Below are 27646 nucleotides of genomic sequence, written 5' to 3'. Positions count from 1 at the left end.
GTCAGAAGCACAGGTAAACACGTGGGCCTGAGACTGGCATGGGTAGGGGGTGCAGTCTTGGGGATCGAGCCCTCCTGCTGTGGGATCTGACGCTACCTCCAGGTAGATAGTGTTGGAACAGAACTGAATTAGAGGACACCAAGCTAGTGTCTGCTGCAGAACTGATTGCTGGCTTGGTGGGGTGGAAATCCCCACACATGTGGTCACAGGAGTCTTCTGGGTTGATTGTAGTTGAGTGGGAGAATGGAAAAAGCACTTCGAGTTTGCGTGTGAGTTTTCTCTTTCCCATCTCCTGAGCGCTGCCTCTGCGTCAAGGCGTGGCACTGTCACAATCTCCCAACAACCCTGAGGCTGCTGCACCCCCATAATCCAGAGGGGGAAACTAAGGCTCTGAGGGGTGCCTTGCTCTGGACCTGTGCCCACCTGCCTCCTCTGTCCACCTCTGTCTTCTGCCCCCCGGGTCAGCCAGCGTGGGGCTCTTCTTACCTTGCTGTAGTGCCCGGTTCACCTTCCCTCCCAGCTCCGCTGCCGACACGCGGTGGACGGGCTCTTTCCTCAGCCCCTCTTGGATGGCCTGGGCTGTGAGAGGGGCGCAGGAGGGTGGGATCTCCCTCACAGGCGGAGGCTCGCTGGCAATCTGGGGGGCAAAAGACAACAGGTGAGGCCTGCCTTCCCTCATTTCCTGATACCCGGCTGTTATTGCTCTTTGCGCAACTCCCGCCGGCCCCTGTTCCCGCTGTGCTGGGGTCTACCACAAGGAATGGAGGGGTCTGGGCTACAGTGAGGGCACTTTTCCCAGGAAAGGGACAAATGGAGCCAGTAAAACAGGCCAGAGCCAGGCAGCAAGATGCCCACAGCCTCCAGGCCTGGCCCGTTAGGAGGCAGGTGGATGGGGCCCAGGGTATGGACAGAAGAGAGTTCTCACCTGCCATGAACTTGGTGAGCCTCCGCAGCTGGATCTCCCCTTGTACCCCCAGATTTGGGTGGCAAGTATTTGAATTAGGATCCCACATGGATGACCAGGCCTCCCCTTGCTCCATCTGCCACCGCAGAGCAGCCCCTCCAGCCTGCGGCCTGGGCCCCAGGGCCCTGCAGCTCCCCCTGTTGGCCATGCTGGGTGCCGTCACCGACCTTGAGGCAGAGCGGCCCTCGGAAGAACTGAGTCCAGGGGTGGCAGCCGTTGAGCATGTGCAGCATCATACAGCAGCTGCTCCAGACGTCCACCTTGGCGTCGCAGCGCCTGCCCAGCACCACCTCCGGAGCCATGTGGGTCTCTGTGCCAGGGATGTAGTCCCCTGAGAAGGGGGATGAGACAAAGTTACCTGGAATGCTGATGGGCAGGAGACTAGGCAATGGCCACCCTGGTTAATCCTCGGGGTATCTTACATTTGTCACTGTTAAAGTACTTTTTATTTTATTATCTTTTTAGTTCTTTGAGATGGAGTCTTGCTCTGTCACCCAGGCTGGAGTACAATGGCGCGATCTTGGCTCACTGCAACCTCCACTTCCCGGGTTCAAGAGATTCTCCTGCCTCAGCCTCCCAAGTAGCTGGAATTACAGGCATGAGCCACCATGCCCAGCTAATTTTTATATTTTTGTAGAGATGGGGTTTCACCCATATTGGCCAGGCTGGTCTCGAACTCCTGACCTCAGGTGATCCACCCACCTCGGCCTCCCAAAGTGCTGAGATTACAGGCATGAGCCACTGCGCCCGGCCATGTTAAAATACTTTAAATATAGAAATAAAGTCTCCAAGTCAGACTTGTAGGGAGGAGCTAGGCGGGGACTCTGCTGGGAACTTGTACAAAGTAACAGAGCATCCATGATGTGGACTCTGCCCTTTGGACCAAACCCTTAAAGTGTTTTTTAAAAATGGGGCAGGGGCTGGACATTACAAATTAGGTTGTAGAAGGCTAGTAAGTAATACTAGTAAGTAACACTTCTTACTAGTAAGAAATACTAGTAAGTGAAATTTAAAAATTGTAATAGAAAACTTCTATGCGTAAAAGACTGAAAGGATAGATGGCAGATGTGAACAGTGGTTTTTTTCCTGGTGATTTGTATTTGTAATTTTTGCTTAGCTCTACTTTCTTCAACAGATATTAGAAAAAAGGGTCAGGCAGTGGCTCATGCCTGTAATCCCAGCACTTTGGGAGACTGAGGTGGGAGGAATGCTTAAATCCAGGAATTTAAGACCAGCCTGGGCAACATACTGAGACCCCATGTATATCTACAAAAAACATAAAAATTGAGCCAGACATGGTGGTACATGCCTGTGGTCCCAGCTACTCAGGAGGCTGAGGTGGGAGGATCGCTTGAACCAAGGAGCTTGAGGCTGCAGTGAGCTATGAGTGAGCTACTGCACTCCAGCCTGGGTGACAGAGCAAGACTCTGTCTCTAAAAAATAAAAGTTAAAAAAAATCAGAAAAGATACATTTTTTTTTGTAACAAGAAAAAGCCCACTACAGTTATTTTAAAAGGGCTTAAAACAACACGGGTGGAGGTCAAGTGTCCACATTCAATTTACATCTTCAGAATTGCCAACATAGTCCTTTAACAACACACAATCATATACTTCCAAAGATTCTTTTTCCGTTGGTCAAAATGAAATCATTTTATCCTTAATGCTATACATGAAAAACGCAGGGCACAAAATTGTGTTATAATGGCCCTAACTAGGCACAGGGAAAACAACAGCCTGGAAGGAGTTATTTAAAATATTCATGATTCGGCCGGGCACGGAGGCTCATGCCTGTAATTCCAGCACTTTGGGAGGCTGAGTGGGGCGGATCACCTAAGGTCTGGAGTTTGAGGCTGGCCTGGCCAATATGGCAAAACCCCGTCCCTACTAAAAATACAAAAATTAGCTGGGCATGGTGGAAGGCGCCTGTAATCCCAGCTACTCAGGAGGCTGAGGCAGGAGAATTACTTGAACCCGGGAGGAGGAGGTTGCAGTGAGCTGAGATTGTGCCACTGCACTCCAGCCTGGGTGACAGAGTGAGACTCTGTCTCAACGAAAACAACAAAAAAATTTGTGATTCTCTCTCTGGGTAAGAGACATGGTGAGAATTCTGTTCTCTGCCTCTTTTATATGCTTAACTCTATACTTCACAGTGGGCATGGATTATTTCAATAATCAGAGGAGTTAAAGAAAGATATTTCACTGACTTTAGAGCCCAGGCCCCTTGGTCAGCCTGCCCACTGTGCTTCCAGCCAACCGTGCTCAGAGGCGCAGGAGAGCTGGGGTCACAGGCTGGCAGTGCACTCCCCTGCAAAGGCCAGACAAGAGGTGGGAGCCACGGGGCCTCCAAGGCAGAAGGCCTGGGACCTACGGAGAGTCAACCAGCCTTTCCCTTCTCTTCCCTGTGTACAGGAGCATCGACAATGAGCACCTGACATCTATTATCACATTTACGCGTAACAAAGAAACCCCTGATAATCATCTAGGCTGGTTGCGGGGCTTAAACACACAGGTGGACCTAAGTGTTCACACCTCAATTCCCATTCTGGAAAGCATGGAAGGCATTTGGCGAATGAATGCATTGGGGGGCACGGCAGTTGGTGGGGGGCCTTACCTGTGAGCAAGGACTTTCCCAGGCCATCAGGTTGAAGACACACAGCATGGCCAAAGTCACAGAGGGCTGCATGGCTCCCATCGCTGGACAGGAGCACGTTGTCAGCTGCCAGGCCGCCCCGGGGAGGAAGAGGAACAGGTGAGTCATGCCGGGTCCCAGCCCACCCTGGCTCGGTTTGGCCTGCCCTCCAGTGACGTAATTTTCTGGCTGACCCTACGTGGCAGCTGCTGCTTCTGATTAGTTTCATTAATCGTGGAGGAAGGGAGGAGGGTATCAATTCAGGCTAGAGGTAGGCAGGATCTCTGAGGGCAAAGGGACAGGAGCAGGGTTTACTCGGGAACGCTGCCATTCTGCTCGCCTGCGCCGACCCCATACCAGGGGTCACCAGTGGGTGGGAGCTTGACCTTCGGTTCTCTGTGGCCACCATCTACCAGAAACTACAGTGCTTGGCTAAGGGGTTGGAGAACATCATTCCCCTTCCTACAGGCACAGTCCTGTCAGCCTGACTCAGGGCCTGCTACTGGGGATGACCAGGCTAGCCCAGAACTGAGAGGAGATCAGACAGGATGGTGTGAGAGAAGAGCCTGCTGGGGATCAGGGCCGTGGGGCCTGGGCCTTACCTTTGACGTCCCCATGCAGAATCCTTCGTGAGTGGAGGTATTCCAGACCCTCCAGGGCCTGGCCCAGGTAGTACAGGGCCCGGTCCTCTGGGAGACAGCCCTGCTCCTTGACCAGCTGGCCCAGGGAGCCACCTAGGAGACCAAAGGCCAGGCTATACATGGGACTTGCCCGAGCCTCCATGCCAGCCAAGGGCAAGAGCACAGGGCAGGCAGTGGAAAGCAGGGTCACAGGGTCAAGAGGTTAACAATGGATAGATCAGTGACCAAGGCCAACTTGGGCAAGACTCAGGGGGAAACTCTTGGCCCTGAATTTGGAGAAAGAGTGGGACCTGGCTCCTTACCTTCCAGCAGCTCCATGAAGATGTTGACCCAAGGCCCTTCTCTCACAGCTCCATACAAAGGGACAATTCTGGGTGAGGTCAATCCTGCACATGCCATCAGCTCCTCTGCCCGAAATACTTCCAGCCGCACCTGCAAGGGCCCAGAGGCAGCTGTTAAGACAGGGTGAGGGGACCAGAGCTGGGTCCCCGGCATCCTGTCAGCACCCTAGTGCTCCACACACAGAGGCTGCTGCTGTTTCCAGTGGTGATGCAGGGGCCTGGGGGGCCTGCTGAACCCTCAGAGGCTAAATTGTGTATCCCGTGCCCTTGGTATCAGGAGCAACTTCTTGTACTTAATTAAAGTTCTGGAGTGCTGCCTGTGTGCAAAAACAGCCACATAAAAACTACATCCGCACCGGGCGCAGTGGCTCATGCCTATAATCCCAGCACTTTGGGAGGCCGAGGCGGGTGGATCACGAGGTCAGGAGATCGAGACCATCCTGGCTAACACAGTGAAACCCCGTCTCTACTAAAAAATACAAAAAAATTAGCCGGGTGTGGTGGCGGGCGCCTGTAGTCCCAGCTACCTGGGAGGCTGAGGCAGGAGAATGGCGTGAACCCAGGAGGCGGAGCTTGCAGTGAGCTGAGATTGCGCCAGTGCACTCCAGCCTGGGCAACAAAGTGAGACTCCGTCTCAAAAAAAAAAAATTAAAAAAACAAAACAAAACACTACATTCCAGCCGGGCGCGGTGGCTCACGGCTGTAATCTCAGCACTTTGGGAGGCTGAGGCGGGTGGATCAAGGAGATCGAGGTCGGGAGATCAAGACCATCCTGGCCAACATGGCGAAACCCTGTCTCTACTAAAAATACAAAAATTAGCTGGGTGTGGTGGCACGTGGCTGTAATCCCAGCTACTTGGGAGGCTGAGGCAGGAGAATCACTTGAACCTGGGAGTCGGAGGTTGCAATGAGCCAAGGTCGCAATGAGCCGAGGTCGCACCACTGCGCTCCAGTCTGGCGACAGAGTGAGACTCCATCTCAAAAAAACAAACAAACAAAAAAACACACACAAAAAAACAAAAAAACAAAAACCCCCCTACATTCGTCATCCTGGCTGCTGGCACGCTGTCCGCCCTCAAATCTGCCAAACGCAGAACATTTTTTCCTCCAGCTAAATGTCTGGGCAATTTCTAGGATGTGGGACCTTTTGCTTATCAACATCCATGTCTACTCTCAGAAGCTGGGTTTTTGACTTATCTGACTGTCAAGAACCAAGATTTGGACTCCATCGGGTGCATTTTTTTTTCTTTTCTTTTTTTTTTTGAGACAGAGGTCTTGCTCTGTCGCCCAGGCTGGAGTACAGTGACGTGATCTCTATTCATTGCAACCTCTGCCTCCTGGGTTCAAGCAATTCTCCTGCCTCAGCCTCCCGAGTAGCTGGGACTACAAGTGTGCGCCACCAGGCCCAGATAATTTTTGTATTTTTTAGTAGAGACGGGGTTTCACCATGCTGGCCAGGCTGGTCTCAAACTCCTAACCTTGTGATTTGCCTGCGTTGGCCTCCCAAAGTGCTAGGATTACAGGCGTGAGCCACCATGCCCGGCCTCAACACTTTTCTTTCCCGGAGGACTAAAACATCCACATAGACAGAGCAGTGTTTATTCTGTTTGCAGCTGTCTCCCAGCATCTGGGAACTTAAGGAGGCTTCTGAGGAGGGGTTTGGCCAAGGCCACTCCCACTGCCAAATGGCAGGTCCGGGATCATCCACTCCTTTCTGCAGGGACCAGCAACTTGGTGGGAGGAAATAGGCCTTGGATATAAACATCTTGGGCTTAGATCCTGGCTCCGCCTTTTAAAACAAGGCAGCAGACTTCCCATCCACGTATTTCCACATGCAAACAGCAGGGACGGTGGTATCTGCTCCTGGGTAGAGCAAGGATTTGGAAGAATGGTAACTGACACCAGGCCTGGCAACCAGTGGGCACTCAGGAAGTGCTAGCTCCCCAATTCCTCCAGCTCACATCAGAGAAGCTGGTACTTAGACTGACACTTAGACCTTTTTTTTTTTTTTTTGAGACAGAGTCTCGCTGTGTCGCCCAGGCTGGAGTGCAGTGGCGCAATCTCAGCTAATTACAACCTCCGCCTCCTGGGTTCAAGCAATTCTGCCTCAGCCTCCCCAGTAGCTGGGATTACAGGCACCTGCCACTATGCACAGCTAATTTTTCATATTTTTAGTAGAGGCAGGGTTTCACCATGTTGGTCAGGCTGGTCTTAAACTCCTGACCTCAGGTGATCCGCCTACCTTGGCCTCCCAAAGTGCTGGGATTACAGGCGTGAGCCACTGTGCCCGGCCTCTTAGACTTCTTTTTTTTTGAGACAGAGTCTCGCTCTGTCACCAGGCTGGAGTGCAGTGGTGTGATATCTCAGCTCACTGCAACCTCCGCCTCCTGAGTTCAAGCGATTCTTGTGCCTCAGCCTCCTGAGTAGCTGGGATTACAGGCACGTGCCACCACACCCAGCTAATTTTTGTATTTTTAGTAGAGACAGGGTTTCACCACGTTGGCCAGGCTGGTCTTGAACTCCTGGCCTCATGATCCGCCCACCTCAGCCTCCCAAAGTGCTGGGATTACAGGCGTGAGCCACTGCACACGGCCTCTTAGGCTTTTTTTTTTTTTTTTAATTTTATTTATTATTACACTTTAAGTTTTAGGGTACATGTGCACAATGTGCAGGTTTGTTACATATGTATACATGTGCCATGTTGGTGTGCTGCACCCATTAACTTGTCATTTAGCATTAGGTATATCTCCTAATGCTATTCCTCCCCCCTCCCCCCTTAATAGACTTGTCCTCCTTCCTGGCTGCTGATGGTTCTCAAGTAAGCCTTGAGTAGCATCGCCAGGGGGCGCTGGCAGTAACAGAACCAGCTTGGAAGCGATCTCCACAGACTTGCTGACTTGGCAAACAGCCCTGACACTGTGGGGTTTTTGGACTTTTGCCTATCAGTGGAAAATGTCGCCCTTCTGGTTCCCTAATATCTGGTTTGGTTAATCACCTCCCATGAACTTTGACTCTGCCAGTGTTTCCAGCTCTAAAAAGCCTCTGAACCTGAGTTGGAACTAATTCAACAACAGGACTTGTTAGCAAATGTCTTCAGCCTAACCACCCCCAAACTGAGCTGAGGCACCCCGGGGCACTGCAGATAACTCAGAAGGGCGCCAAATGGATATCTGACATTTGAGGGAAACGGCCACCGCAGTATCTGCAGGACACCCCGTGAACTACTCGCTCGAGACAGTTCAGCTTCAAAGTACGATCACGCACGTGACATTCCCTTTGATAATGTATCTCTATGAAGCTATGCTTTTGCAGGTCACTGTGATTAAAAGTACTTCAAGGAGAAAATGTGGGATATGAAGGTGGTGGTGTCCTATCTGATTTCAAGGGTTGAGATGTGCAACAAGGCATACATCCCGTTAATAATCTGGCGGTTTGGAAATGGAAGGACCCTTTTTCTTTCAACTTATGTCACGCTTTTCAAATGGCTACCAAGTTGTTAGGATAAAGACTTATTATTCGACCTCACTGCTTCATAAACAGAACTGTTGGGTATTTGTTTTGGCCTGGGTTGCCCTGAAACAATGACTGAGATATTAACAGGGCTGTGATCCAAAAGAGTTGGGGAAACTTGGCTTTAACTTTGCAGAAATCTGTAAGTCCTCTTAGAGTGTCCCGTCCATGCTAAAAATATTTCCAACCACCCAGACCAAAGAGGTGGGAGGAGATACTTCAAAATACAAGGTGCTTTAGAAGTCGGTGCCAGAGGAGAAAGCAGCCCAGCCTTCCAGGCCAAGCTGGCTGCCCGTCTGGCCACCCCTCCTCTCTGAACTTCCGTGTTCCTCATCCGTAAAATGAGGGGCTGGACTGCGAGGAGGATATTCATGAGAACTAAGATCTAATGCCCACTTATCATTTCCCAGGCACCGGTAAAGCCCTTTCTAAGCATTAGTTATTCAGATCTTACTAGCCTGTAAGCTGGTGGGATCATTATCCCCATTTTATAGATGAAGAAGCTGAAGCCTAGTCAAGTAATTTGCCCAAGGTCACTGGGTATAAGAGATCACAGCAGCGCTTTTACTCGGGCAAGCCTGACTCCAGAGCTGCCAGCTACTCTGCCTCCTGAAGGCCTTTCCATGCTGAACTTTTTTTTTTTTTTTTTGAGACAAGGTCTCCCTTGGTTGGCCAGGCTGGAGTGCAGTGGCACAATCACAGCTCACTGCAGCCTCGACCTTCCCGGGCTCAAGCGATCCTCCTATCTCAGCCTCCCAAGTAGCTGAGACTATAGGTGCCATGCCCAGCTAATTTTTGTATTTTTTGTAGAGATGGGGTTTCGCCATATTGCCCAAGCTAGTCTTGAACTCCTAGGCTCAAGTGATTCTCCCACCTCGGCCTCCAACATGTTGAGATTACAAGTGTGAGCCACTGTGCCTGGCACCCATGCTAATGTTTTAAAATACATTTAGGACTGAGCATCCCCAGGTGGAAGCACTGTCAGCAATGAGCCTACTGCCTGATACAGAAGCCACTTCCTTCCCCTCAATTGCCTGCACGCTGGACACTGGGGATCACTTTTTCCTCCTTGAACTTCCCTCTTGTTTTCTTTGGTATTCTTTTTTTTGAAACGGAGTTTCGCTCTTGCTGCCCGGGCTGGAGTGCAATGGCGTGATCTCGGCTCACCGCAACCTCTGCCTCCTGGGTTCAAGCGATTCTCCTGCTTCAGCCTCCTAAGTAGCTGAGATTACAGGCATGCGCCACCACGCCCGGCTTTTTGTATTTTTAATAGAGATGGGGTTTCTCCATGTTGGTCAGGCTGGTCTCGAACTCCTGACCTCAGGAGATTCACCCGCCTCGGCCTCTCAAAGTGCTGGGATTACAGGCGTGAGCCACCACACCCGGCCTTCTTTGGTATTCTTTTATTTTTGAGACGGAGTCTCATTCTGTCGCCCAGGCTGGAGTGCAGTGGCATGATCTTGGCTCACTGCAACCTCTGCCTCCCAGGTTCAAGAGATTCTCCTGCCTCGGCCTCCCGAGTAGCTGGTGGCGCCATCATGCCTGGCTAATTTTTTGGTATTTTTAGTAGATACGGGGTTTCACCGTGTTAGCCAGGATGGTCTCGCTCTCCTGACCTCATGATCTGCCCACCTCGGCCTCCCAAAGTGCTGGGATTACAGACGTGAGCCACCGCACCCAGCCTCTTCTTTGGTATTCTTATCTGTTTTATTCCATCAATAAAAAAAGGCGTAAGAGCAATTCTATAAATTCTTTTGAAGATTCCAGGAATGTAAACTATGTGAAAGGGACTACCACAGTACTGTGCACAGATGTCCAATGAATATTAGAGGGTCCCGCCTTATTTTCTCACCTCTATCGAGGTATTTTCCTCTGATCCTTGTGCTATTTTCCTTCTAAACACGTGTCCAGGACCAAAGGCTGCTCACCTTTACCCCAATATAAATGTCTATCCCCCATTACAAATCGGGTTCCTTCAGGTCAGGCCTGTGGATTTCACATCTCTGTCCCCAGCCCCTGCACATTGTCTGGCACAGAGCAGGTGTTTGGTGACAGCTGGGTTGACTTGGCCAGGGCCACATTATCCCAGATCAGCAGCAGAGCCAAAGCAAAGCTCCCAGAACTCCACACTTGAGCCAGATGTTCTAAAAGGAGTGATTCTTAACCCTTTTTGGGCTATAGACCCCTATGAGGATCTGGGAAATGATATGAATTATTCTTTAAAAATGTGTGATTGCCCATACATGCAACACAGAAACACTTTTTTTTTTTTTTGAGACAGAGTCTTGCTCTGTCGCCCAGGCTGGAGTGCAGTGGCATGATCTTGGCTCACCGCAACCTCCGCCTCCTGGGTTCAAGCGATTCTCCTGCTTCAGCCTCCTGAGTAGCAGAGATTACAGGCATGCGCCACCACGCCCGGCTAACTTTTTGTATTTTTAATAGAGACAGGGTTTCTCCATGTTGGTCAGGCTGGTCTCGAACTCCCGACCTCAGGTGATTCACCCACCTCGGCCTCTCAAAGTGCTGAGATTACAGGCGTGAGCCACCACACCCGGCCTTCTTTGGTATTCTTTTATTTTTGAGACGGAGTCTCATTCTGTTGCCCAGGCTGGAGTGCAGTGGTGTGATCTTGGCTCACTGCAACCTCTGCCTCCCAGGTTCAAGTGATTCTCCTGCCTCAGCCTCCCGAGTAGTTAGTATTACAGGCATGCGCTACCACACCCAGCTAATTTTTTATATTTTTGGTAGAGACGGGGTTTCACCATGTTGGCCAGGCTGGTCTCGAACTCCTGACCTCAAGTGATCTGCCCGCTTTGGCCTCCCAAAGTGCTGGGATTACAGGCGTGAGCTACTGCACCTGGCCGACAAACACTCTTTTGAATAAATTTCCTAGAATTCATGGATCCTATCAATCCATCCACTGACTAGGATAAGAACTTCTACATGGCCGTTAAAAAGCATAAGAGAGTTGTATATATGCCAATAAGGAAATCTGTCATATTATTGCATGAAAAAAACATGGTACAGAATAGTCCCTAGAGTAGGATCCCATTTCTTGTGGGGTTGGGGGACAGGGTCTCACGCTGTTGTCCAGGCTGGAGTGCAGTGGTACGATCTTGGCTCACTGCAGCCTCTACTTCCTGGGCTCAAGCAATCCTCCCACCTCAGTCTCCCGAGTAGCTAGGACCACAGGTGTATGCCACCATGCCTGGCTAATTTTTTTTTCTTTGTAGAGATGGGGTCTCTACAAAGAAGTGCTAGGATTATAGGCATAAATGCCGCACCGCCTGATCTTTCTTTCTTTTTTTTTTTTTTTTTTTGAGGCAGAGTCTCACTCTGTTGCCAGGCTGGAGTGCAGTGGCACAATCTCGGCTCACTGCAACCTCTGCCTCCTGGGTTCAAGCAATTCTGCCTTAGCCTCCCAAGTACCTGGGACTACAGGCACCCGCCACCACACCTGGCTAATTTTTGTATTTTTAGTAGAGATGGGGTTTCACTGTGTTGGCCAGATCTCCTGACCTTGTGATCCACCACCCTTGGTCTCCCAAAGTGCTGGGATTACAGGCATGAGCCACAGGCCCGGCCTGATCTTACTTCTTTTTTTTTTTTTTTTTTTGAGACTGAGTCTTGCGTGATCTTGGCTCACTGCAACCTCCGCCTCCCAGGTTCAAGCAATTCTCTGCCTCAGCCTCCCGAGTAGCTGGGATTACAGGCACCTGCCACCACACCCGGCTAATATTTGTATTTTTAGTAGAGATGGGGTTTCACCATCTTGGCCAGAGGCTGGTCTTGAACTCCTGACCTTGTGATCCACCTGCCTCAGCCTCCCAAAGTGCTGGGATTACAGGTGTGAGCCACCGTGCTCGGCCCTGATCTTACTTTTAATTGCAAACAAATATAGGCTCATTATAAAAGAATGCAAATGATACCAAAAAAAGCAAAAGTCTCCATTCCCCAGTCCTATTCTCAGAGGTAACTGCCCTTTGACAGAAATCTTTTTAGACTTTTAAAATTTCTTTTTTATTTCTATTTTTTACTTTTTTGTAGACATGCGATCTCGCTATGTTGCCCAGGCTGGTCTCCACCTCTTGGCCTCAAGCAATCCTCCCACCTCAGCCTCCCAAAGTACTGGGATTACAAGCGTGAGCCACTGTACCCAGCCTGGACTTTTTATGCGTGTATAAACAAGTAGTTGTTTCTTCTATTAAAATGGGATCCTGGTGGGGCACAGTGGCTCACACCTGTAATCCCAGCACTTTGGGAGGTTGCCCAGGAGTTTGAGTCCAGCCTGGGCAACATAGTGAGATCCTGTTTCTACAAAAAATAAAAAATTAGCTGGGTGTGGTGGTGCGTGCCTAAAGTCCCAGCTACGTGGGAAGCTGAGGCAACAGGGTTGTTTGGGTCTGTGGGGCTGAGGCTGCAGTGAGCTGTGATCATGCCACTGCATACCAGCCTGGACAACAGAGCGAGATCCTGTCTCAAAAAAAAAAAAAAAAAGAAAGAAAAGAAAAAAGATCAAACAAAACCTTAAAAATAAAAACAACTGCATCAAACCCTGGACCTATGGCCAATCAGCATCTAGATCAGGAGGATGAAGGGAGTGCTGGCACTGCCACGTGACACCTTACACACTGGATTCTCCCCAAGGAGCATCAGGGGGGCACAGACTTGCTCTGATCCGATGTGCGGCCTGACCTCTGATGCCTGATCCACCTCCCGGTCCCCATCTCCTAATCAGGGAACTGTTTCTCCTGCTCTTCCAGCTGAAAACCCTAAAGGACACCACTGCCTTGAGGGAAAGCAGGGGCTGTCTGCCCAACCAATGGCAGCTGTGCGGGCTGCCAAAGAGCCATCCCCACTGCATTCTCCGGGGTGGGAAGGAAGTGGTTCTGTGAGTGGCAGCTCTGGTGGGCTTGAGCTGCAGCTCTGGTGCTGAGAAGTCCATGCCTTGTGCTTGGAGCTTTTCCAACTGCCTTGCAGTGGATGGGAGGGGCGAGACATGGAGTATTTATCCTCTTCCACTATATTAGGGTTGTTTACCTTGTTGCCTGGGAGGACTCTTGAGGCCCTCAGCAGGGGAACAGCTGAGAAGCCCAGTGACTAAGCTCCCAGCGCTGGGTGCGCATCTCTTCACACTCTCACACTCTCCTCCCACCACCTCTCAAGAGGGACAGCTGAGCCTTCTCCGGTAGCCTGGGGAGGGGAATTGCAGCTGAGCAGGTCAGGCACGTGGCCTTGGCCTCCCCCAGTGGAAGACGATGATCCACACTGGCAAGAACTTGGCAAGAACTCAGCACGCACTCAGCACGTGTTGCCAGTCAGGGGTGGTGAGGGCGGAGTTTTCGTATTCGACACAGTGTGTCTGAAGTTTGGGGTGGTACCTGCAGATAGTCCCCTCACTGGTCTCACCATCCAGCCCAAGTACACACCAGGGAAGCCGGGTTTATTCACATCCCAGCTGTCTCCTCTCCCCTTAAGGCCACAGGCACCCCGGACGGTGGTGGCAGCGTCTGCTCTGAATGGGGCCAGCGTGTGCCAGGCTTTTGTGCTCTGGCTACAGTAAGCATTTCCTGTGTCAGGTTGGTGCTCCAAGTTTTGGATTTTGGAGCACTTCAGATTTTGGGTTTTCAGATTGCGGATGCTCTACCTGTATTTGTTGCTTTTCTTTCGGGGATTGGAGTGTCTCTGACATAAGCCACTTGAAACAAGGTATATCTCAGAGCTTACTTCACCCTGCCCAGAGGGCCAAGGGGATGGTCCACAGAAACGCGCCTTAGGTCCTGGTGCTGGCTTTGAGGCCGAGAGCTTTGACTGGGGACAAGGTGGCTTCCAATCAAGATGATCTGAGAGTTGGGGGTGGGGGAAAGGTTGGTGACGGGGAGAAGGACCGACACCCGTAAGGTCTGTGGGTCTGCAGATGCCACCGATGCTCCCTCTGGGCCCGGACAGTGTGATCTGACAGGAGGAGGCCTCAGCTCCAGGCCCAGCATGCCACACCGTCCTCTCTGCTCTCCACTTCTAACATCAGTGAGATGAAGGGGTGGGAGGGGTGATTCCTGTCTTCTGTCTCTACTCAAAACTCTAGGACAAGAAGTCTATCTTCTTCCCTCTTCTTCCTGAAGAGTGGTTGAAAGCCGAACTCTCAGGTCAGACAGACCTGGTCTGATTCAGGGCTCTGCCACCCGGCCAGTGACTTCCTGTCTTGCCAAGCTTCATGTCCCCAACATGTCTGTCTTGCAGGACTGTGGCACACCTGGCCAACAGGGGGCACAGCTCCGACTCTGGCAGATCTGCCCACTCCCACTGAGGCTGGCTTCCTCCTGGAAGTGCCCCACAGGTGGAGGCTACTGCTTTCCCATCATCTGGCCCAGGTCAGGGGCGGCCTCCTATGTGGTTCAGGGGTTTTACCTCAGTGTGAATTTCATGATGCTCCAACCATCTTCCACGTTGGGACTTGCCCCTCAGGCCCTGGCTGTATTGAGACACCGAGGCCACGTGCGTCCTCTCACACTGCCTCTCACATACACACATGCCAGGGGCAGCAGCCAGGCCAGGACACGTGGCAGGCTGCTCCCTTCCAGTTCCAGCCGACCTCAGGTGGCTAGTGATAGCCAAGTTCTGTTCACAAGTCAGACCCACGGCCACCCTGCGACTGTCCTTGACAGAAAGCAGAGGGAACACACCAGGCCCCCTTCCTGGCTTCCCTCTTCACTCAGCCCCTGAGCCCTGGCGTACCTTTTTGACAGCGCACTGGAAGCCAGTCTGCTTGTCCTCCATCCTGTGCACCTCTCCGAAGGAGCCTCTGCCCAGGCGGGGCTGGTGCGTGGCCCAGTGGACTTCTTCTCGGTACTCATAATCCACTGGCTTGAGTTTCTGGGGTTGGCAGGAGAGAGAGGACAGTTTCAGTGGCCAGGGCAGCAGAGGGCTACAGGGCTACAGTGAGGAAGACTCTCCAGCTGGTGACCTTGCCAGGGCTGCTGAGCTGAGCCCTCACAACCAGGCAGCCCTGGGGCGAAGGCAGGGATCTGAGCCGGGCAGCACCAGAGAGGGGGCAGAGGAATGAGGTGAAGGCGAGGGAAGGGTTCATGGGCTGCGGCCACTGATCCTTGTGATGAAAAACATCCCAGACTTGTGATGGTGAGACAGAAACAGAACTGCCAATCACCTTGACAATGAAAAAACAAAACTCAGGAGCTAGAAGGTGGAGGGAAGGGAGGAACAGTGAAGAGGGGCGGGGGTCAAGGATGATGTTAAAAGTGGATGGAGGGGCCAGGCATGGTGGCTCACGCCTGTAATCCCAGCACTTTGGGAGGCCAAGGTGGGCGGATCACTTGAGGTCAGGAGTTTGAGACCACCCTGGCCAACATGGTGAAACCCTGTCTCTACCAAAAAACACAAAATTAGCCAGGCATGGTAGTGCACACCTGTAGTCTCAGCTACTCGGGAGGCTGAGGTGGGAGAATCACTTGAACTTGGAAGGGGGAGGTTGCAGTGAGCTGTTATAGTGCCACTACACTCCAGCCTGGGCGACGGAGTAAGACTCTGTCTCAAAACAAAACAAAACAAAAAAATTAAAAAATTAAAAAGTGGATGGAATAAGACAGTGCAGTGGCTCACACCTATAATCCGAGCACTTTTGGAGGCCAATGTGTGAGGATTGCTTTAGCCCAGGAGTTTAAGACCAGCCTGGGCAACATAGCAAGACCTTATCTCTATTAAAAAAAATATAGCTGGGCGTGGTGGTACACGCTTGTAGTCCCAGCTACTCGGGGGGCTGAGGCAGGAGGATTGCTTGAACCCAGGAGACGGAGGCTGTAGTGAGCTATGATTGTACGACTGCACTCCAGCCTGGGTGACAGAGTGAGACTCTGTCTCAAAAAACACATTTATTAAAAAAAAAAAAAAAAAAGTGGATGGATGGAATAAAACCCGGAAATCAAAGTTTGATAAAATCATTTAAAGTTATAAAATTATTTGGGAAGTGAACAAGAGGAAAAAGGGAAGGAGGTGGGTGGTGAAAACAGGTCCCATCCTCATCTTCCGTCTCTGGGGGCCATGATAACATCTCCAGTGGCTCCTGGCTGATTCCCCTTGTCCTCAGCATGTGTACTATTCATGCAGTGCCCACATTCAGCAAGCAGGAGGTGACCAACCAGAAGAACTCAGAACAGAAGACGCTAAAAAGGCTGTGAGAAGTGAGATTGGCGGAATAAGAGATGATACTTTTCATCCACAATGAGCACTGTCCTACTGTTTGATTTGTCACCACAGGCAAGAGTGACTCTGATAAAGAGAGAAAAGCATCCCCCAGGTTGCTGGTAGAGGGACATATACAGGTGCTGGGGGATTAGTTACCTCAGTGAGCAGGACACCCTCGTTGTCCTCAGTTTTGGGGCTGGGCTCCCGGGATCTGGAGCCCCTTGCTGCCCAGGTCTTGGCCAGGCTGGTCAGGCTGTGGGCCTGGCCTGAGCTCACGCTGCCTTGCAGAGCATGCACTAGGTATTCCTCCACAGAAAACTTCTCATGGGCACCACGAGACAGGCAGCTGGGCTCCAGGTGTGGGCCAGGCAGGGGCTTTGGACTGTCTACACAGGCCAGTTTGCTCAGGTGTGGGTCAGGCAAGGGTTGCTGGCTGTCTACACAGGCCAGTTTGCCCAGGAAGGACTCCAGAGGGTGAGGTTTCCAGGGCTGGAGAGGGTGGAATGGGAAGGGATGAGGCAGTCTGCTATAGGGGAAGGGGTGCGTGGGCAGGGGCAGGGGGCCTCCGTCCTGGGGGTGGTGCAGTTTCCACACGTGGTTCAGACATTGCAAGGGGCTGATCAGTTTGTGGAGTTCTGATCGAGGCAGAGCCGGCCGTAGGCCCTCGCCAAGCTGCTTAAAACAGAGTTGCCCAAGGCCTGGTTCCTTCAGAGGCTTGGTGAACTGCGGGGTGTTTCTAACATATGGGGCGCCGAGTGGAGACTCATCCTCCTGTGGGGGGAAACACAGCTATCAGCACAGAGGGCCAGGGCCCAGGGACAGGCTCCAATTTCAAGGCCCCATGAACCTGGGGTCTGGGCAGTGGGTGGAGGGTCTCACCTGCACTGGGATGGTGCAGCTCTCCTGCTCAGGGGTCCTGGGGAGGGGTTTGGCCAAGGCCACTCCTGCATGAGCCAGGGACTTTGAGCTCTTCTTCTTCCGTTTCTTCCGGGCTTTGCTGCGACGCTTTCCCTTCCAACACACACGGGCCATTTTGCCCTCTGTAGCATGGGCCACATTGTTGGGGATCTGATCAAGACTCTCGGACTGGCTGTCAAAAAAGGGACAGATTTGCATATTGAGCACGAGGAAGCAGGAAGATGGAATGGTCCAGACACTTGTATCTGGACTCCTGCAGATCCAAGGTCAAATCCCAGGTTGCCATTACTTGTGTGAATGCGGCAAAGTTTCTAAATCCCAAGGAACCTGTTTTCTCACTTATAAAATGGGTTTGGTATTTTCTGCCATACAGGGTGGAAATGAAGTTTCAATAATTTAGTTCATTTAAAAAGCCCAGCTCAGTGTCTGGCCCCAAGGCAAGCTGCCAAGAAGCTGTGCTTGTTACTATGGTGATGGGGTATAGACTCAGCACTTCTTGGGGAGAGTCAGGGGAGCAGACATGGTTCGCTCACTGCTCTCCAAGGTGAGCTGCCCCTGGAGAGTTCCTAGGAGGGGGCCACGCTCATGGCAGGCCTCTCAGCTCTGACTGAGCAGAGCTTGTTTCTGTTGCCTCCGGATGGAGGAACAGGTAAGGCTGGTCACCTCCATTCTCACAGTTCCTGGGGGTCCCTGGCTGCTGTTGAAGGTGAACAGCCTGGGCTGCTGCCTGGTACTGGGGAGCCTGCCCTTCTCTGCTGGCCTCGGGGCTCATCACTGCCATGGCTCTAACTGGACTGGGATCCCTGCCAAGTATTAAAGGACCCGGCAACAGATGGGTTGCTGCAGAACAGCTGTGGAGCAGATCATGGCCTCAGCCACCCTCCCTTGGCCTCATCTTCTGCCCCCATGGAGAAGGCAGACTCATGGCAGTCCTGGGGACCACTGGAGGCCTACAGGCTTCTCTTGGACAGCTGAAAGAAGTGTGTCTATCAGAGGCTCCTACCCTGGGCCAAAAGGCACCCAGGACAGCAGAAGGAATCCCACCAAACTGAGCATTTCTTGGTTCCAAGGCAGCCAGCTGCCCTCCCCACAATCTTATCACTAGCAGGTTCCAAACTCCAATGATACAAAACCTGCCTGGTGATAGGGGAAGGAGCTGTTTCTAGCTTGAACTCTTGTTTTTTTTTTTTTTTTTGAGACAGAATCTTACTCTGTCACCAGGCTGGAGTGCAGTGGCACAATCTCGGCTCACTGCAACCTTCGACTCCTGGATTCAAGCGATTCTCCTGCCTCAGCCTCCTGAGTAGCTGAGGTTATAGGCATGCGCTACCATGCCCAGGTCATTTTTGTATTTTTAGCAGAGACGGGGTTTCACCATGTTGGCCAGGATGGTCTCGATCTCCTGACCTCGTGATCCACCTGCCTCGGCCTCAGAAAGTGCTGGGATTATAGGTGAGAGCCATTGCGCCCAGCACTTGAACTCGTTTCAAAAAATCATCTGTGGGGGAATGCAGAGCCTGGGAACAGACTCAGCCCCACCCTGGCTTCCTTTCTACCGGGCCACCAAGTCTATCTGTCCCCTCCTTTTCTACCGCCCGCATCCCTACTCGGTGCATCTCCCAGGAGAAAAGGCACCAGCAGGTTTCTCCCATAGAGGACGGTGGAAGGCCCCCCCCACCAACCCGGCCTGCGCTCACGGTCACGCAAGAGTGGGAAGCAGCTTCTGTTCCCAGCACCCTCCCTGTTGATGGGAAACGAGGGGGTGCATTAAGGACTCTGAGGAGAATAAAAATAAAATGTCAAGTTGATGTGGCCCAGAGGCAGTCAGCCACAAGCTGTGAAAAGCCTTTGAAAAGCTTATTTGGCTGAGAGAGCGGCTCAGCCAGGAAAGCCTGGGTGAGTTCCAGGAGCTGAACCACAGGTGCTGAGGGAGGGAGCCCGGGGTCAGCAGGAGCAGCCCAGGCAAGTGCTGGGGACGAGGGCGCTGGGTCCAGTCCCCACCTTCCCACTCAGGCTTGTCTCCCCTGCTTACCTGTACTGTTTGGACCCAGCGATGAAAATGCGTTCTGAAAAGGTGGGGCTGAACTCTTGGCTATTCTCACCTAAAGCAAAAGGAGTTAGATTAGCAGAGAGGAGAAAAAATAGGAATTTAGCACTTAGGGGAGAGACATTTTACAGAGATCCCCTCTGGCGCCTCTCCTTCCCCTCCTTTCCAGACAACCCCTGTCTGGCAGTCACCTCCCCACCAATGCCTCCTTCCCGCACTGTCTCTCCCCAGCTTCTCAGCTTACTGGTCAAGAGCAGACCACGGCCTCAGCCACCTGCTCTGAAATAGCCATGCCTATATTATGGGGATCACAGGGCGCCCGCCTCACTTCCTATGAAGCTGAAGTGAGATGATCTACAGAAAACGCTCAACACAGTGCCTGGCTCATAGGAAAAACAGCTATTAGGTATTTATATATGTGTGTACATATAAGTGTGGATATATGTGTATTTTTTTAAAACAATTATTATGTCACTCTCTGTATTTTAGTTTTTATTCTCTCATCTGTCCTCAAAAACCAACCAGGAGGAAGTGGGAGACGAGGGCAGGATGTATGCGTGTGGAGAAATGCCAGCACGGCTGTCCAGCTCTCCAGGTTCCACCCCAAGAAGCCTCCCGGGTTGAGGGAAGGCATTGGAGAGAGAGGACTCCCGGCCCTACCCAGGCCTCGTGGGAGTTTCTGTCTCCAAGGGAAGCCACCATTACTAGTCATCATAAGGTATCATGAGTAGAAGAAGAAAGGACCAGACTAGGCCTCACCCTGCAGCGGCCTGCCGCCCCAGGACTGGCCCAGCAGGCTCAAGAGCACAGTGCTCATTCCTGGGGGTGGGGCCACCTCTAGGTGGAAGATGGTGAAGGCCCTACAGGCCCCAGTGGGGCTTTCCAGGAGACCTGGCCTTTCCTGTCTGGAGCCTCTCCAGACACTGGGGCTGCTCAAGGTCACAGCAGAAGGTTGATGGCCTGCTTGATGATTCTGCAGAGTCCCGAGTGCTCGTCTGTTACCTCTCTTCCCCTGCTCCAGTCACGATGGGCACAGCCTCCCCTTGCCACATCCACCATCTGTGCACTTTTACAACCCCACTTTCCATGATTCTCGGCATAGACCTCTGGTTGTGTCTCATGAGAATCTTATCTAGCGGTGACACGGACCTCTCTCCTCCATAGGGAACCCCTGGGCCCAGCTACCCACCTGCAGGCCCACCCACCTGCCCCATGCCCACAACAACCCTAGGCCCCTACACTCAGCCTGGGCGATGATAGAGATGGCAGCTGGCCCTGCCTCGGAGCCTTCCTTGGCTGTGCCCTTGGTAATCACGTCATTCAGGATCTCCCACTTTCCGCAGAACACAGGGCTCTTCTCCACGGCCTCAAGCTTGTAGACGGAGCTCTGTTTCTTCCCCAGTGGCGGCGTCTTCTCCTTGGCTTTGGGGAGTTCCTTCTGCTGCCCCACTGCTGAGCCAGGGGCACCTGGGCAGGCCATTTCCATCACTGCCATCTCCCAGGCTTGTGCTCACCCTGAGAGAGACCAAACACAGAGCAGGTCACTTAGAATCCCAGACCTGGGAGAACACAGGTCAGCCTTGGGTTGGGGGAGAAAGGCAGGGGCAAAGGGTCTCTGCCTGTTTATGTGTGCCTCTGCCACACATACTCATCCTCCAAACATCCTCAATGGTAACAGAGTCCACCTCTCAACATCTACACATGTTCCACACGGCACAGGCCCCCGGTCCTCCCAGTACCACAACATAAACAGCCTCCTTCGCTGTGTCCAGCAAGGATGCCAGCCCACTCCCTCTAGGAGAGCTGTGGCACAAATGTCTGGGTTGGCTCTTTCTTGCCTTTATGATGGCTCAATCTTTTTCTGTTGTTTTATGGCAAACTTTGTTTCCCCAGGACAGGGTGGTGAATCCCAGACTCCAAAACCATGGCCTCACTGACCCCACATAAGCCTTTGGAGAGGACCTGTTGGCACACACCATCCACAGTGACTTTTCTCCAAGTGGAGAGAAGCAAGGTTCTATTCTGTTCCCTAGTAGGAGGTAGATATCTGTGTGTGTGTGTGTGTGTGTCCTACAAAGTCTAAAACTCAGCATGCAAATGGTGCTCAGCATGTGGTTCCTTGCCCAATGCGTCTGTTTGTGGCTCTCCAGAAGGAACTAACATGCTTCCTCCTCTAATGTCCAAACTCATTGGCTGAAAACTTCTAGGTATCATTTTTCATTCAGGCAACATCAGGAGTAGAATTTATATTCAAGGCCCTAACACGAACCTATACCTCTAGAAATAAAGAATAAAGCATAAGAATTCACGTCTCTCTGGGTTCTGTCTTGCCCAGCCCTAGGAAGCTGCAAAGAAGAGCAACCCAGAGTTGCCAACAATCTGTGCAAACAGCCTGCAGACTGGAATTGGCAAAAAAGAGAAGAGCACTGATTTGAGACTGTTACCATTTGGAAACCTTTTTAAAGGCTGGGAGTTTTTAAAGGGCAGGGCCCCTCTCAGGCATGACTTGCTTTAGAAACAGCCTGAGAAGGTCCCAAATGCAGACAGATTTTTAATAACTGCTCTCTGATGGTAGGTTTGTCTTAAAGCTGCTACCAGCAGAAATCATCTTCCTTGCTATAACTCTGTGAACCCTGGATCACTTCTCTGCTTCTGGGGCAGACAGGTACACCATCTGAAGCTGAACTCTAAGGCCTCTGGCCTTTTGCCCTGTGAGGCCTGAGGACTGAATGAGATGGTGGGAAGCTGAGGTACTAGGTTGAAGCATTCCTCCTTCTGAATCTGCCTCACTGGTCTTCCCACCTCGATGGCTATGAAAGGCTCTGCCAGCTTGGCTGGCGGGTGTGGTGGGGTTTGTTGTTCACTATTGATTAGTTCCTTGCATCTCTGTCTTTAAGGGTCTCCTAGCTCTGAACTTGGAGCAGCTCCAGCTTCCTGCAAGGATGCCTGGATTTGGTACCAAACGCCAGATGCTGAGGAGGCTGAATGGGTGGCCTCACTGTTACCTGAGGATCTTAAGAAGTCTGAGGGGGCCGGACATGGTGGCCCATGCCTGTAATCCCACCACTTTGGGAGGCTGAGGCAGAAGGATTACTTGAGCCCAGGAGTTCAAGATCAGCCTGGGCAACATGGTGGAACCCTGTCTCTACAAAAAAATACAAAAAATTAGCTGGGGTAGCTGGCCTGTAGTCCCAGCTACTCTAGAGCTACTCTGCGGTGGGAGGAATGCTTGAGCCCAGGAGGTTGAGGCTGCAGTGAGCTGAGATTGCACCATTGCATTCTCCAGCCTGAGTGACAGAATAAGACCCTGTCTCTAAAAGAAAAAAAAAGTCTAAGGGGTGTTCTGACATCCAATTAGGCAAAAGCCCTTCAAGGCTGGCTATGCTTCTTGTAACTGTACTTTCATCCCACCTCACACCTCCCCACCCCACTCTACCTCCAAAAAAGAAACTGACCTAAGCCCAGAGCCGATCCCACTGTTCTCAGCCTCTTTACCAGGGGAAATGAGATCTTAAGAACAGACCAAAAAGTCTCCAAACCTAACAGCAGTAGGGAATGCTCACAGGGAGCTCGATGTGAGCGTGACCTCCTCATTTCTATTTGAAGAAGCTGAGGCCTAATTCAGTGGAGACTTGCCCAAGGTCACCCAACCCACGTGTGACAGGACATGGCCAGGATCCAGACCCTAGGTTCTTTAGGTTATGATGCCCACTCCCCAAGCTCCTGGGTTACAGGCAAATGCAGGAGGGCACACTAAGGTCCTCCCTGGTCAACAGGCTCCTGAGGGAAGACGTGGGGCCCTGCACACAGTGCCTCCCCAGTGTATAGCACAGGGGCCACAGACCACGCAACTGACGCTGGCTGAATGAGGGACTCAAAGGACAGAGATTGCTTTTCCATAACCTTTGGAGACAGGATGATCCCAAATGCTGAGGAGGAAGAGAGAGTCCTGCCTGATGAATGAGAAAAATGAGGCCAGGTGGTGCAGTTGCTGCTCTGAGGGCACGTGGCTATTACAGATCTGGCTGTGTGGGGGCTCTGATAGCCTGTCTCCGCCTGGCATGGCCCAACGGAGGCTTCTGGATAGGTCATCCTGAGCTAGAACTCCTCCAGAGGGGGTGCAGGGCATCCCGAGTCCCAGAGTTGTCCTTTCATATTGGTGTCAGGTAGGCAGCTGTCCAGCGCCCCTCTGTGAGCACACCAGGCTCCCCTCTTCCCAGAGAAGTGGAAGCTGAGGCTGAGGCAGCCACGCTCAGAGACTCCTTTGCAGTTCCCCGATGACTCATCCAACAGCCTGGCAGGCAGACAGTAACAAGGAGGCTGTTGAGAAGCTGACCCAGCAGATGGCAGCTGAACTTGTGAAGGACATGGGGAAAACAGGCTGACCCTCACCTCTCAGGGGCACAAATCATGGCCTGGGAGCTGTAAAGCTCCTCCTGTGGCTGGCTTTTCTGTGCCACATCACCATGACTCAGACCCTCACCGACAGCCTCCAAGTTCAAGAGGCTATTCTTGGGACACTTTGGCCTGACAGTGGCTCTCCCCAAACACCACCTCCCACACAGACACACATGCACACACACATATGCACACACACACACACACATACGGATGCACTTGCTCCCTCCCTCCTTTCCTAATTCTATCTGGACTCTGGTCTACAAAAATCATGGTTCTGTACTAAGTCCAGGACTACTGGCTAGGGGGCCTTCCCAGCCCTGGACTTTGGTCTCTGGCTGTCACCCCAGCTCATGGCCCTAACACTTTGCCCCTTCTCCCTCCTGCAGCGTGTGGGGAGGACGAAGTGGGAGCCAGTTATGTCTCCGCCTTTGAAGGCAAGTCAAACTCCTGATTCATTCCTCAGCCTAGACACTCTCCTCAGCTTATTCACGCCCCAAAGGCATTGGGCCCTCTACTCTCTGCATAACAGTTGAGGACACGAGCAGTGGCAACAGCCAAACCCACATGGCTCACCCATAAGCCCAAGAAATCAGAAGAGGAAAGGAAAGGAGCAGAATTCACTCCATATTCTTTGAGGCCTGATGCACAGACACTGTTGGTTCTTTCTTCTGTGATGCCTCAGTGACCTCCTGGAGAAGCCTGGGGGATAGGAATGATCTGGATGGTACCTGATCAACCTCTGGGCATAGCTGTATGAGGAGTTCTTAATCTAGGTTCAAGGATGGATTCAGGGAGAAAAATGTAATTTGCATTTTTCCAGGGAAGACTTGGTCCATAGCTTTCAACAGATTCTCCAAGGATCTGCCATTCCCCAGAAGGTTCCTCTAGTCTCCCTAGAAAATCAGGGCCGGGCTAAATGCCTGATTCTGGCTCTATTCTTCCACTCTGAGGAAAAGCTCTCCAATGCAGCAGTTTCCAATCTGACCACAGATTAGAATAACCAGATAAGTTCTTTAAATGCATTCCTCCTAGGCCTGCTGAACCAGTCACTGGGCATTAGGCCCAGAATCTGTACTTCTGACAAGTTCTCTGGATGATTCTGATGCCAAAGGGCCAGAGACTGCCACCTGACCCCTGCTCTGTACTCAAGGCGACACTGTCCAAAATGGTAGCCACTAGCAACATGTGGCTATTTACATTTAATTAAAATGAGGTAAAATTTTAAAATCATTTCCTTGTTACACTAGCTACCATACTCAACAGTGCAGACAGAGAACATGTCCAGCATTGCAGAAAGTTCTATTGGACAGTGCTGTTCTGAGGTGATGAGAGCGGTGTTTTCTCTGACAGTAAAATTTCTGTTCCTAGGATTCTGGGGCAGGAATGGGGTTTACAGTAAACAAATTTTTGATTCACTGGAAGATACAAAAACAATGTTTTAAATGTTAATCTTCAAAGATGATAACCTTTTTAGAATATATCATATTTCATTCAGTTCCCTGTTTCAGCAAGTACAACATAGTAAAAATTCCAGACTGGGAACCAGAAGTTATGGGTTCTAGCCTTAACAATTTTTTTTTTTTTTTTAAGAAGAGCAGTGGGACCATTTTTGTCAAATGAAATCATACCTCATCTCCCAATAACTAAAAGAACCAGATGCATGCAACTGGCATGTAACTCACATTTGAACCCGCTACCCTGGCTGAAGGAGCTCCACATGCTCAGTGTCCCTTCATCCACCGAGGACCTCTACAAAATCCCTAGTTCTCCAAGAAAAGAGTTTGGAAACCAGCGGCCTAGGAAATCTTTTGAGGTTCCTTCTAGTTCTGAGAATGTAGCCCATCTGTCAGGATTCTTTGAGGGCTGGACAACTCCAACTCAGAATACTAACTGTCGATACTTACAAAGTACCTACTGTCATCTCATTTTCAGACATGAAGATATGGCTTAGGGAAGTTTAGTAGCACATCAAAAGTTACGCAGTTGCAGGTTGCAGAGGTGGGGTTGAACCTAGACTGCTGCCTCCTAAGCCAACATCTAAACCTTGAGCTAGCCACTTAACTTCTCTGAGTTTCTTCTCTTAGCTCCTTCAGAGCTGTTTTGAAGACCGAATGAAGACGAGTACATGAAATGCCAATCGGGTTGCCTGGCCAACAGAAGAGGCTAAATGAATGTTCATTCCCTTGTCTGTCACCAGGCTACTAAAAGCCATCACTGAGAAGATGGGACTTCTCTGTTTCAGCACCATATAGCCAAGGTATCTTGAGCCTTACCTAGTTCATGCAATGCTTGGAGCCTTGATTCTCCATACACGAAAGGGAAATAAAACTCTGTCTTACAGGGCCAGCTTGAAAATGTCTACAAGGGGCCAAGGCAAATCCCTCTCATGACTATTTCATCTGGAAGTAAAAACTTGTCCTTCTCTGAATGCCCAGAGGGGATAAACAGCAGAAGTAGAATGACTCAACTTCCTTAATAAGATATTGGTTGAAAACCAATCTTCTCCCGACTTCCTCTTTTAAGTCTTCAGCTTGCCTGGCCACCAGGCCACAATAAGCAAACCTCTGCCTACTCAAAGTGAGGGGCTGGGCTGGGTGCGGTGGCTCACGCCTGTAATCTCAGCACTTTGGGAGGCCAAGGCAGGAGGATCACTTGAGACCAGCAGTTTGACACCAGCCTGGGCAACATAGTGAGACTTCATCTCTACAAAAAATTAAAAAATTAGCCAGGCATGGTGGCACACGCCTGTAGTCCTAGCTACTTGGGAGCCTGAAGCAGGAGGGTTGCTTGAGCCTGCAGTGAGCCATGACTGCACCACCGCACTCCAGTCTGGGCAACAGAGCAAGACCCCATCTCAAAAGGAAAAATAAAGAAAGAAAGAAAAGGAGGGGAAAAAAAAAGAGGGAACCAAGGGCAAGTATCAGGCAGAGCAAGCTGGCCTGGCAAAACAGCCATCTGGCGAGGCAGACTCAGAAGTCCCCATACATGCTCACCCTGACTCCCCTTTCTACCCTTTCTGCCCTTCCTACAGCCCTTCCCCCAGTTTGTTCCAGACTGATTCCTTCACTTGCCTGAGCAGGGCAGCACTGGGCAAGCCTCTGATTCTCTTCTTCTGCCCACCCTGTTCCTCCCATAGGGAGTGGGTGCTTGCCTTCCTCCCTTATCAATGTCTGCCCAGATCTCACCTATCCTTTAAGGCCTATCTACTCAATGAAGCCTTTTATGGTAGGCTTCTGCATCCACTCTATAAATATTCAATGAGTGTCTCCCAAGTGCCAGGGAATGTAATAGCCACTACCGTCCATAAATGTCTTCTGTGTATGGGGCACTGTGCCAGGAACTCTATCTGCCTTGTTGATGCATTCCACACCAACCCTGCAAGGTTGGCAATATTATCTCCAATTTTACAGATGAAGAAATTAAGGCTTAGAGAGGTACATTACCTACAGGAATAAATGAGGCTCAATTTATACAGTTAGAGCATCCAACATGGAGTTAGGGCTCAAGCCAGGACACTCTTGGCCCATTCTCTTAGGACCCAAGGATCTCCAGTTCCTTCCTAGAATAAAATCTGGTTGGCAGAGGCATCTAGAACATCCAGGAACTGAGCAGTATTACTACCCATGTGGATATTACTACCCCTAGCATCTGCCCATCTACTGTTGGTAATAATTCCTTAGCCCAGGTAGACAGGAAGCAGACGAAGATCCCTTACTGATGAGGGGTCTTGTCAGTCAGGGCTGAATCAGCCATCAATTTGTCAGACTTTTAGTTCAGTTACGCCACTAAATCCTGTTATGTTATGTGTTATGACTTAACTTCATGGTTTTAACAGGTCGTTTCATTTTCTTGAAACAATCAAACAAATGCACATCTAATACACACATACACAAACAGGAGTTCTAGGTAAGGTGGCACTGCCTTCACTGAAAGAACCACTGAAGGATGTGCTTTGCAAAGAAAAAAGTAAATAGAAAAAAGAAACAATGGTAGGCA

At 51.1% G+C, this 27646-nt stretch overlaps 1 protein-coding gene across 2 annotated transcripts in view; it reads right to left on the bottom strand.

Moving 5' to 3' along the window:
* The window catches only part of MAP3K14 (mitogen-activated protein kinase kinase kinase 14), a 53901-nt gene that overhangs the window by 6796 nt on the left and 19459 nt on the right, over positions 1-27646 (bottom strand). For both annotated transcript variants that reach the window (XM_063598985.1, XM_003806535.5), the window contains exons 2-11: positions 20489-20764; positions 19235-19304; positions 17164-17374; positions 16441-17055; positions 14821-14958; positions 4537-4666; positions 4196-4327; positions 3576-3680; positions 1132-1295; positions 487-637 (exon numbers count right to left, since the gene is read on the bottom strand). In XM_063598985.1, coding sequence (XP_063455055.1) covers positions 487-637; positions 1132-1295; positions 3576-3680; positions 4196-4327; positions 4537-4666; positions 14821-14958; positions 16441-17055; positions 17164-17374; positions 19235-19304; positions 20489-20744 — 1972 coding nt within the window. In that variant the 5' untranslated portion in view covers positions 20745-20764. The remainder of the gene's footprint in view (positions 1-486; positions 638-1131; positions 1296-3575; positions 3681-4195; positions 4328-4536; positions 4667-14820; positions 14959-16440; positions 17056-17163; positions 17375-19234; positions 19305-20488; positions 20765-27646) is intronic.

The sequence above is a fragment of the Pan paniscus genome, chromosome 19 (genome assembly GCF_029289425.2).
Source record: "Pan paniscus chromosome 19, NHGRI_mPanPan1-v2.0_pri, whole genome shotgun sequence".
NCBI classification, from domain to species: domain Eukaryota; kingdom Metazoa; phylum Chordata; class Mammalia; order Primates; family Hominidae; genus Pan; species Pan paniscus.
This window is presented reverse-complemented; position numbering and strand designations above follow the sequence as displayed.